This window comes from Vigna umbellata, chromosome 8 (genome assembly GCF_029865625.1).
Source record: "Vigna umbellata cultivar VRB3 chromosome 8, Vumbellata_1.0, whole genome shotgun sequence".
In the NCBI taxonomy this organism is placed as follows: Eukaryota; Viridiplantae; Streptophyta; class Magnoliopsida; order Fabales; family Fabaceae; genus Vigna; species Vigna umbellata.
Genome location: NC_142172.1, coordinates 13,078,940 through 13,089,246, shown reverse-complemented (window position 1 = coordinate 13,089,246; position 10,307 = coordinate 13,078,940). Strand labels below are relative to the sequence as shown.

Here is a 10,307-nt window from a genome sequence, read left to right as displayed (position 1 = left end):
GATTTTTCTTTAAAACTGTAGTTTTATAAAATTGTAGTTAAAATTAGGTTTTTAGCATTATTTTTTTAGTGTTTGATAATAAATAGGAAATTAGAATTTTTGGAAAATATTTTAATAAAAAATTCTTTTCTTTAATTTTTGTTTAAATAGGTTCTCAATTTCTTTATTTGCTAAACTTCATTTCCTTTAATTGTGGATTAATTTATCTGCAGATCTGGCCATGGAAGTTGCTGCCACATTTGAAATTGGGCTATTACAAACAAGAGAGATTTTGGGCCCATCTGAATTAGACTGAGCAGAAGCAATATTGGTCCACTGATATTGTGAAAATGGGCTGTTGCATTGGATTACTGTGGCCAGCAGAAACAAGTTTTGAATTGGACTGCTTGATTGGGCCGTGCAAGGCTGATGTTGCTTTGAGAAGCTGTACTGCTGCAATTGAAATTTGTTGTACTGGAAGAATGGGCCACTGCTCTACTATGTTATTTGGGCCTACATCTTAGTAGAACGACATCGTTTTGGTGGCGTTGTTGTTGCTTTTGGAGTAAAGCTCAAAGACATGCCTCATTAGGCAGAAGCATTCTCTTGAGCTATGTTTGGCGAGAATGAAGAGGTTGAAGAGGAGCTAGGGCTTGACGCACAATAAAGGAAGATGAGCTCCATTGATGTAACCTTGACAGGTGGAGATGAAAATTTGATCGGAGGGCTGAAGATGCAGCTCAAAGAAAAACAAAGAGAGGTCGTCCGATGAGTTTGAAGCGTAGTCAAGGCTATGAGGTTCCCCTTTCCCATTTTTTCCCCTTACGTTTTCTGACCCTATAAAAGGGCATGTAAATAGATTTTTGAGCTTGGAACGTGGAGGGTGACAGACTCTGCGAGAGCGAGAGACAACTTTTACATTCTTTACTTTCATAGAGTAGAGAGTGGCGGGTGACAGACGCTGCGTTCTAGGTTTATCGCTTTCATAGGCTAGGGTTTATCGCGCATTTCTTTGATTCTAGATTTCACATTTTTTTTTACAGTTTTTCCCCTTACGTTTTCCGACCCTATAAAAGGGCATGTAAATAGATTTTTGAGGTTGGAACGTGGAGGGTGACAGACTTCGCGAGAGCGAGAGACAACTTTTACATTCTTTAGCTTCATAGAGTAGAGAGTGGCGGGTGACAGATGTTGCGTTCTAGGTTTATCGCTTTCATAGGCTAGGGTTTATTGTGCTTTTCTTCGATTCAAGATTTCACTAAGTTGCGAGGGTGACAAGCCGTGATTTTCGGTGATTTCTGGTATTGTGTACTTTTATCTTCAATGTTTAATGCAATTCTGATTCCTTTTATAGATTCTTTTGATTGGTTGAGAATAGTTTAGGTTTTATTACTTGATTTCATTTGCTGTTCATGATGAGTTGTTTCTGGCAGTTTGTTTTCATTGAAAATTTATAGGTTTTTAGAGTTAGATTGTATGTTTTAAGTGCATTTACATTTGATATTGATTAAAAGCTTGCATTAGAGTAGGTGTTGAACGAATGGGTCTCCATGATGTAGGTGTTGAACGAATGCATTCTCAACATGTCAATTGTGATTGAGGCAGATAGGTTAAGATGTTTACTTTTGTTGATGTTACTTTCTTGAATTGTTTAGCCTAGTTTGTTACACAATTGCTTGGTCGGTTCAGGCTAGGTGGGAGAGGAAAGTATTGGCTCCCTAATTCCCCTTTCTCGCTTGATTAATGTGTTCTCTTTGTGCAAGGCTTTCGGTTCACCCTCGTACTTCCTCTACATAACATCCATTTGCTTTTGCATGTATTCCTTATCATCTCTTCATGGTATCCATTTGTTGTTCGTTCAACGCTTCCTCTAATACAATGTTTTTCGTCACTCGATCCCATGCTGGACGCCAAAATATTTTTGTAGAGTCGGTTTAATACTCTTAATTTTCAAATAACATGTATGTCACTCCTCTTACTATTTGTTCTACTAGTCTCCACGGTTGTTTGTTCGTCCAAATCGCTAGGATGGTACCTACACAAAGCATTCTTATGCTTAAGTCAAAAGATGTTTGAATGCAAGAGTATTAAATGCAGTAATCAATATAAACAACTACCTTAATTGGACTTTCTATTTATACTATTTGTAACAGGTTTTTACTTACCATGGACCTAATCACAACCCACTCATACCTTAATATGATTATTAAACTGATTTGCATTAACCTATTTTTAGATTAGTTCAACCGTATCGATCGCTCAACCAGTTAGTAACCTTGATAGTCGATTGACCTTATGTTTCATCTTTTGAGCTGGTATGCTCTAAGTTCCTTGTTTTCAAATCTTGTGCACTTACCCTACTCAACATCTAACCACTCAAAACATTATGACTTTGACTAATCACCCAATCGATCCATACTATACATTTATCAAAAGACCATACCCACGACCCAGTATGCCACAAAGTGTAAAAATCATGTCAAACCATTTTTCTTCTTTATAAATATTCTTTCCTTCAACCAAATAACGTGATCAATTAAAAACATAATCACATAGTTTTTTTTTCTTAAAATTGCTTATAACTTTTCATATCACTCAACGAACTTCTAATTTTTCTTACACGACCTTTCAGATGTGTGAATGATTTGGATCATTGTTTGAATTGATACACTTTTATGTAATACTCTCTTTAATCAAGAGTGAAATCCATCACATCTTTTATGTAACCACACATCTTGGTACAATCAATCACATTCTACCCCAATTGCATCATCTAACTCATTTTCCTTGCTAAACAACACGTATTGCAGCCAAACCAGCTTGACCCTCATTCATTCTTCATCAAAACGCAACTTTCTAGAAAATACACTGGAGTAATCGATTATCACATGTGATAATCAATTAATCCAATAAGTTTTACAATCTAAAACTTTCAGATTATAAGTTATGCGAAGATAATCGATTATTCTAGGGAAGAGACTTAACAACGATGCTCAAATAATCGATTATCAGTCATGATAATCTATTATTCTAGATATCCAACTCTAAAATGACTCACAGATAATCAATTATCACTCAAGATAGTCGATTATTCCCGAAACCAAACCACACAAGAGAGATTCAAAAGGCTTATATAATCCATACATCATCTTTAAACTTTGTAAAAATAAGATTAGCACCTCAACCACACCTCCAAGCATCCTAGATACATGGAAAACACCTAGATACTTACATCATACAAAAAGAATCATTCGACACCCATCACTATGCAGATTTAACCTAACATCACCGAATATATTGCATATAAACCAATACATGACCCTTTACAACACAATATTCATATGACAATCTCTCAACCTACATATTTCTCATAGACTCAAACATCATATATAAACTTAACCTAACATCAGATTTTCTCACATATAAATTGTAAACATAACCTGGATAATCCCTATCATACACTCATAGATTCACCCAATCCCAAACCTTAATTCATGTCTCATAATACATAAGCAAAACTTGTTCTTTCATTATCCAAAACCACCATCACACCCATGCAAATATCATAACCCTTAAGAGAACCCTATCATCATAAGGAAACCTCATCACATTCATGGTATACATCATACCATAGTGCAAGAAATCACATTCTCATGCATATCATATACCCTTCAAGGAAAACAAGAACATACCCATATTCATCATACAATAAAGACTTAGGTAAGCTTTCACATACCTTTGTCAATACTAGGACTTCCTCTAAACTCAAGATTAAGCCAACACCAAGCCTTTCACACTTTTGGCACCTAGCTAGGAGTACCTTCTTCTCCTTCCACTTTAACTATAACAGCTTGTTAAATTAAAATCTACTGTGGATTTCGATTTCTCTTTTTCTCACGTACTCATCTTTTCAAAATTTCAATTTTTATTATCTCAATTGCATGTTTTCCTTCCTACATTCTTATTTCTAATTTCTACACCTCGATTAATAAAAGAAAAAAAAAATTGCCCTTGTGTAAAAATATAAGTAAAACACAAGTTTCTCTTTAAAACTTCTCTCCCTAGGATTTGAACCCATATTCATTCAATCTTAGACAACATCTCTTCCAACAAACCAATACATACTGGTAATTACACACATCACAAATTCAACAATCATATAATAACATGTGTTATACTTATTAAGACAAAATCAATAAATAACATAAAATTTAAGTTTTAAATTCTACATTTTTCTCGGATCTTATAAATTACTTTGACTAATTGTTCATGTTATACATTTATCAAAATACCATATCCACAAGATGTACATACCAAACCCTTTTTCTTTTCCATAAACATTCTTTCCTTTAACCAAATAATATGATTCATTAAGGAAATAATCACAGTTTTTTTTTCTTAAAATTGCTTATATCATTAAATGTACTTCCAATTTTTCGTACACGACCTTCAAAATATGTGAATGATTTAAATCTTTGTTTGAATTGATACAATTTTATATAATACTCTTTCTATTCTTCACTTAATAAATTTGTCAAATCTTTTTATTAATTATGTCATACTCTTTACTATATCACACTCTTTACTATAAAAGACGAAATTGAATTAATGATCCAAAATGTATTATTTCACAATTTTATACATCATAGATAACATCAAAGTTATGTAGTATTATAATCGATCTGTAGACGAAATTAAACTTAAAATTTTCACTTTTTCGTCAATAGTGTTATCCATAATAATTTTTAAGTTTAATAACTTAATTTTGAGGTTTAAGAACTTATAACATTATTGAAGATGCATAAGTCAATTTAAATTTAAATGACCGACTAAAGCTACTGACAAAACCAATTAATGAAATTTATTATTGATTTTCTAATATATATTATTTATTAACTTGAATGACAATTAAGAGTGTGAATTAATGAATTGATTTCAAGCAGACTTATTGTAAGCTAAAAAGTGATAATATAAAATAGTTATTTCATGATTAGTGTTTTATTAATTTAATCTTTGTCAGATAAGAGGATAATTGGGCGTAAGTGTGAAGTATAAAATATTAATTATTACTTATTAATTATACATTATATACAGAGAAGGAATAAAAAAAATCTAGAAGAAAAAAGAGTGTGAAAGATTATTAATTTATTAATTATTTTGGTCCCTCACGTGCATGGCAAGCATCGCATACCACGGAAGATTATATAAGGAATAGCCTCAAAGACTCACTCTTACACTCCTCAACGCTTTCTCATCGCTGATCAAACTTTAAACCCTAGGATTTGAAGGTATCTCACGCCCGTTTCGATTCTCTCGATTTTTCTTATCTCACTTCTTTCTCTCTGCAACGTTTCCTCTTCGCGTTTGCTTTGCTTGATCGTATTATTGCGCTGCTCGAATTTTATTTTGCCGATTTTAGGGTTGATTTCGCTTTTCTTTTTTCTTTTTTCTTTTTTGTTGATTTTGTTTTGTTTTTGCTGTTTGATAGCGGGACTCAGTAGTTTTTGTTTTTGATTTTTTTTTTTCCTTTTACTCGGTTGTGTGCTTAGAGATATGTTCTATGTTGCTGTGCACTCAGCAATCCGTCTGCAAACCATTAATGGTTTAAATCCTGGGTTTCACTTATTCTTGTTGTTATTTTTAATTTGGTGAAATCTATAGGTTGGTTGTGATTTAAGTCAGTTTTTTGTACTCTTCATATTTTGGCTGAAAATTGACTTCATGTTTTTCTGTTGCAAAGTCTTTTGCTCTCTAGTCAAATCTGTTTGATCAAATCAAAGTGAAATCATATTTTGGTTTCTGTGATATTTCCCACCTTGAATTGGCTATTATGCTAATGCTATCATTGGGGGGGACCCTTTTTTTGTGATAATTTATATCAGTTAATGTTTCGTTTTTGTGCATTGAATAAGACTGTTTATATGTTGCCCCCTCCTTTCGAAAAGAATTGTCACTTTAGATGTTTTTCTTGTTTCAAATTGTCTGATATTTTAGAACATCAAAGCAATCAAACATGAACTTTTAAAAAAAAAATTGATGGTGGTCTCTTGTTTAAGGTGTACCACTCCTGCAAATAGCTTCTCTGCTTGTGAGGTTCCCCAGACCCAACTCCTCATGTTATAGGCATCCCATTTCTGTTTTCTTCTTATTGTTGTGTCTTGGCTTTTTCACTATTTCGAAGTATAAAAACGTTAATGGAGTAAAATGGTTTCCATCGTAGTTATGTTTTTTGACAACTTAAGGTAGTTATGTTTCCTGACAACTTACATTTTACCTGTCAAACTTTTATCTAATATTTTGCATGGTGTTTGATTCGAAATGAACTTTTTATCTTTTGTTAAATCCTTTTTTGATATAGTCTACGTGATTTGAAAAAAAAAACTGCAACGAAATATTTTATTTATAGTCTGTTTGTATTACCTTCATAAGTTGTAAATTGAATTAGTTTTTATACTCGGTCCTCATGGTATTCATTCTGTTTTTTAAACTGAGGAACAGGTAATATTAAATGCATTCATGTTTATATTGGTTCACAAATTGCCCCACAAGGTAAACGAAGCCTGAAATTTATCTTAAATGTAGGTGCACTGTACACTTGTGATGGCTTCGAAACGCATTACTAAGGAGTTGAAGGATTTGCAGAAGGACCCTCCTGTTTCCTGCAGTGCTGGTTTGTTTGCCTGAGATTGTCTCTATTGTTTACTTTCCCCTTTCTTCACCCTTGTGTGTCTTATTGTTTAATCCTGTTGTTTAATAATTCAGAATGATCTGTGCCTATATTATACATCTGTAAGTAAACTAATTAATATTTCTATTTCTGGAGCTTTTTTCATGAGTAGAAATGCTTTTCTTGTGTTCTCTTTTGACTCTAATATATTTTGTGTTTTTTTCTATCTTATTTATCATTTTGTTACGTAACCGGTGGCTTTTAAACTTGCTTATAGCTCTGTACTGATTTGAAGTGTTTTCTTATATACACTATTTACTTCTCATCTTAGTCTATTATCTTCTAATTTATTTGTTATTTTATAACATAAATTGTCACTATAAAACAGGCCTGATAGTTCTCAAAACTGATTTAAAGTGGTTAATTAGGAAAATGCAGTTATGGTGCCACCATACCTCAATGATGTGGTGTTTTTTTGTGCATGCGGCCATTTGCTAGCTGCCAAATTCTTTTATGATGCCATCCACCATTTCTGCCACATGTGGACCACTTTTATTTGTATTCATTTTAGGGTTGTTTCATTGTTGGGCTTCAATTCTTCATTTCATTTTGTTCTTCCTCTTGCTGGCAACTTGAATGATAGCGCCAAGAGCTCTGGCAAATGTTTTCGTGTGACCACCTCTTTCTTTTTCTCTGCATGTTCTTTCTGTTGACTTCTTTTTTGTTTGTCTCTTACTGTTCTGAGTGATTGATCTTTCTTTGTCAATTGCTATTTTCTTTTTCTCTGTTATTTCTTCATTTCTCTTTTCTTTTTCAGTGTTTCTGCAACATTGACATCTTGTTCTTCTTGTGATTATTCTGTTCTGTTATCTTCATTTTTCTGTTTCTGTTATTTTTTAACACAATTTGTTCTCTGTTTTAGTTTTCTCTGTTTTCAGAATTTCAGTCCATCTTTCCTTGTTTTCTAACTTTCTCGATTAAATCTATAATGTCGTTTCCAGTCGTTCTCCCTTCTAGGACAATGTCAAGCAAAAATAAAAGTCAAGCATACTATGTTTTCTAATTTTTTATACTCTTTAGTTTAGTTATATCATATGTGTGTGTTTGTGTAGTCTGTTTGTCATGGCTTCTGCCCCAGGCCACCATGCCATTTGCTTGGTGTATGTGGCAGCGTTTTGGCTTGTTGTCATCCACCATTGGTAACATTCATCATATCTGGACAAGGAAATTGATATTTGTTTTAAGTGAAGAAAGGATACAATGATGGAGAGTTTAATGGTATGAATGTGTATTCAAATTTAATCTAGAGAAAAAGAAAATTATTCAAACCTATCTTTCTTACACAATCACTCCTATTTTATAAATATAAAAACGTACACTTAAATCTTGAACCTTTATTTTTTTTAAATAGATATGAATATAAATCCCCTTTTACAGATTTTGACTAATTTCACAAAATTCTTCCTATTTCTTAAACATTATACATTTTTCCTTTTATTTTATGTTAATTACAATTAATTATCTCTATAGGGAAAGATTGAAATTATTAATCTCTAGGATTGATTCAGAATATTATTATAAGAAATGCAGTAGCTTAATCATACAATTATCAAATAACTTAATCATTTGAATTGTTAGTAATAATAATAATAGTAATAAAATGAAAAAAGTTATACTATTTATTATTGAATTCTCGAAATTTAAAATTTGGTTTATTTTATCTTTTTACAATTCTTGACTTATTTAATAGCAAATTTTTTATCACGAAAATTAAAATAAGCCTTTTTCTTTTCTATATAAAATGATAATTTTTTTTATTAGTTGTTTTTTAAGTTACTCTTGTATGAAAATTTTGTTATTTAAGAATTTAATAATTTCACATTTTTTACAATAATAGAGGGATTTAATTGTAATGGTATAAAGTATAAGATTTTCTTTGTAATGTTTAACAAATAGAATAATTTTGTATCCAAGTTATTAGGAGCATACGATAGTGATGATGAGTAGGAGCAGCCACTGGCTGCTATTTAACCATTGTAGTGCTGCTGTTTAGTGTTTGCGATCACTGTGGCAGATTGGATTTGCGGCCTGTCATGGATAGTATGGCTTCTGTGTACATCACAGGCTTCTTTCCTGAGATTCTTGGCCAGGACCTTCTCAACCCAATCCTTATTCATTTTTAATTCTTTTTCCCCGTTTATTTTTCATTTGTTTTGTATTGTTCGTGTTCATTTTTTGTGTGCAAAGATTGCTATGTTTTTTTCCCTCTGTTCATTCTTCTTCGTAATTTGGCACTCTGTTAATTTTTTTTTGTTAATTACAATTATTTCATGAATTGAGTTTTTTTTTCTGTATATTTGCATATAATTAGTATTAATTCAATAGCATGTATGTGTGTATACAAAACACTATTTGAGTTTGAGAACTATAATGAGACGGGGTCTATAATATGGATATTTTTTTGTCAATTTTATGAAGAAAGATTTTGGGCATAGATGCATGTTTATAGAATAAGACCGCAAATGCCTAGCGATTAGAGAAGGGAGCTATTACAAGAATTAGAGGGTTGGTTGAGAGTAACAGAAGCTATATGCAGATTTGAATTGATTATGATGTTTTGGTCACAGCTTCATGTAGCCAAATACCACCTTGTTTGTATGTATAAAATATAAAATAACATTAATAACATTATATGTAGTTATTTACCTGTATCAAATGCAGCTAAAGTTATCTTATTTCTGTGGGAAGGATGTCACGAATCTTGTATATTCCATTCTTTATTAGGCCCTGTTGGTGATGACATGTTTCATTGGCAAGCCACTATCATGGGTCCAGCAGACAGCCCTTATGCTGGAGGTGTATTCATGGTCACCATTCACTTCCCACCGGATTATCCATTTAAGCCACCAAAGGTAACTAACTAGGCCTAAATTTCTTATGTGATACCACATAAGTATTCAAGAGATTAGTCGCCTTAGTTTCTTATGTGATATTGAAACTTTAATGTGGACTTTAGGATGAAATTGTCACTTTTCTAATTTCACGTATTTACAATGTTGGTTTTGTAGGTTTCGTTCCGAACGAAGGTGTTTCATCCTAACATAAACAGCAACGGCAGTATCTGTTTGGACATTCTGAAAGAGCAGTGGAGTCCTGCCCTTACAGTTTCCAAGGTATGAATGAAGCAGAAGAAGAGTGTTATGAGGAATGAAAGTGGATATTAATTGATTATTAATGAAATAATGTGTTACAGGTGCTACTGTCAATATGCTCCTTGCTGACAGATCCGAACCCAGATGATCCTTTGGTGCCTGATATTGCTCACATGTACAAGACAGACAGAGCAAAGTACGAGAGCACTGCACGTTCTTGGACTCAGAAATATGCAATGAGTTAGAAGAAAAACACCCACAACATATGCTTATGCTTATGCTTCTGGGGCACCCCTTTTGTGCAAAATATGTTTCCTCATGTCCTCGTCGGTACATATAATACATATATAGTGCCTTCTCCTTTCATTTTATAATAATAATTAAAACCCCGGAAACACTTTTTACCTATTAATATTGCCTCTTCATATTTTCATAACAAACCTTCCTAATTTAATATTTTCAAACTATTTTTCAAAAACAAAAGTAATTATTTATTCTGGTTTATCTAC

General features: G+C 32.5%; 1 protein-coding gene across 1 annotated transcript; it reads left to right on the top strand.

The window, feature by feature from the left end:
* The first annotated feature begins 5,147 nt into the window (after positions 1 to 5,147).
* LOC124821747 (ubiquitin-conjugating enzyme E2 28-like) lies at positions 5,148 to 10,210 on the top strand. The gene is made up of 5 exons (XM_047293681.2): positions 5,148 to 5,267; positions 6,562 to 6,649; positions 9,431 to 9,558; positions 9,715 to 9,819; positions 9,900 to 10,210. Exons 2-5 carry the CDS (start codon positions 6,580 to 6,582, stop codon positions 10,041 to 10,043), a joined length of 447 nt encoding a protein of 148 aa, XP_047149637.1. The 5' UTR covers positions 5,148 to 5,267; positions 6,562 to 6,579; the 3' UTR covers positions 10,044 to 10,210.
* Positions 10,211 to 10,307: the final 97 nt, after the last annotated feature.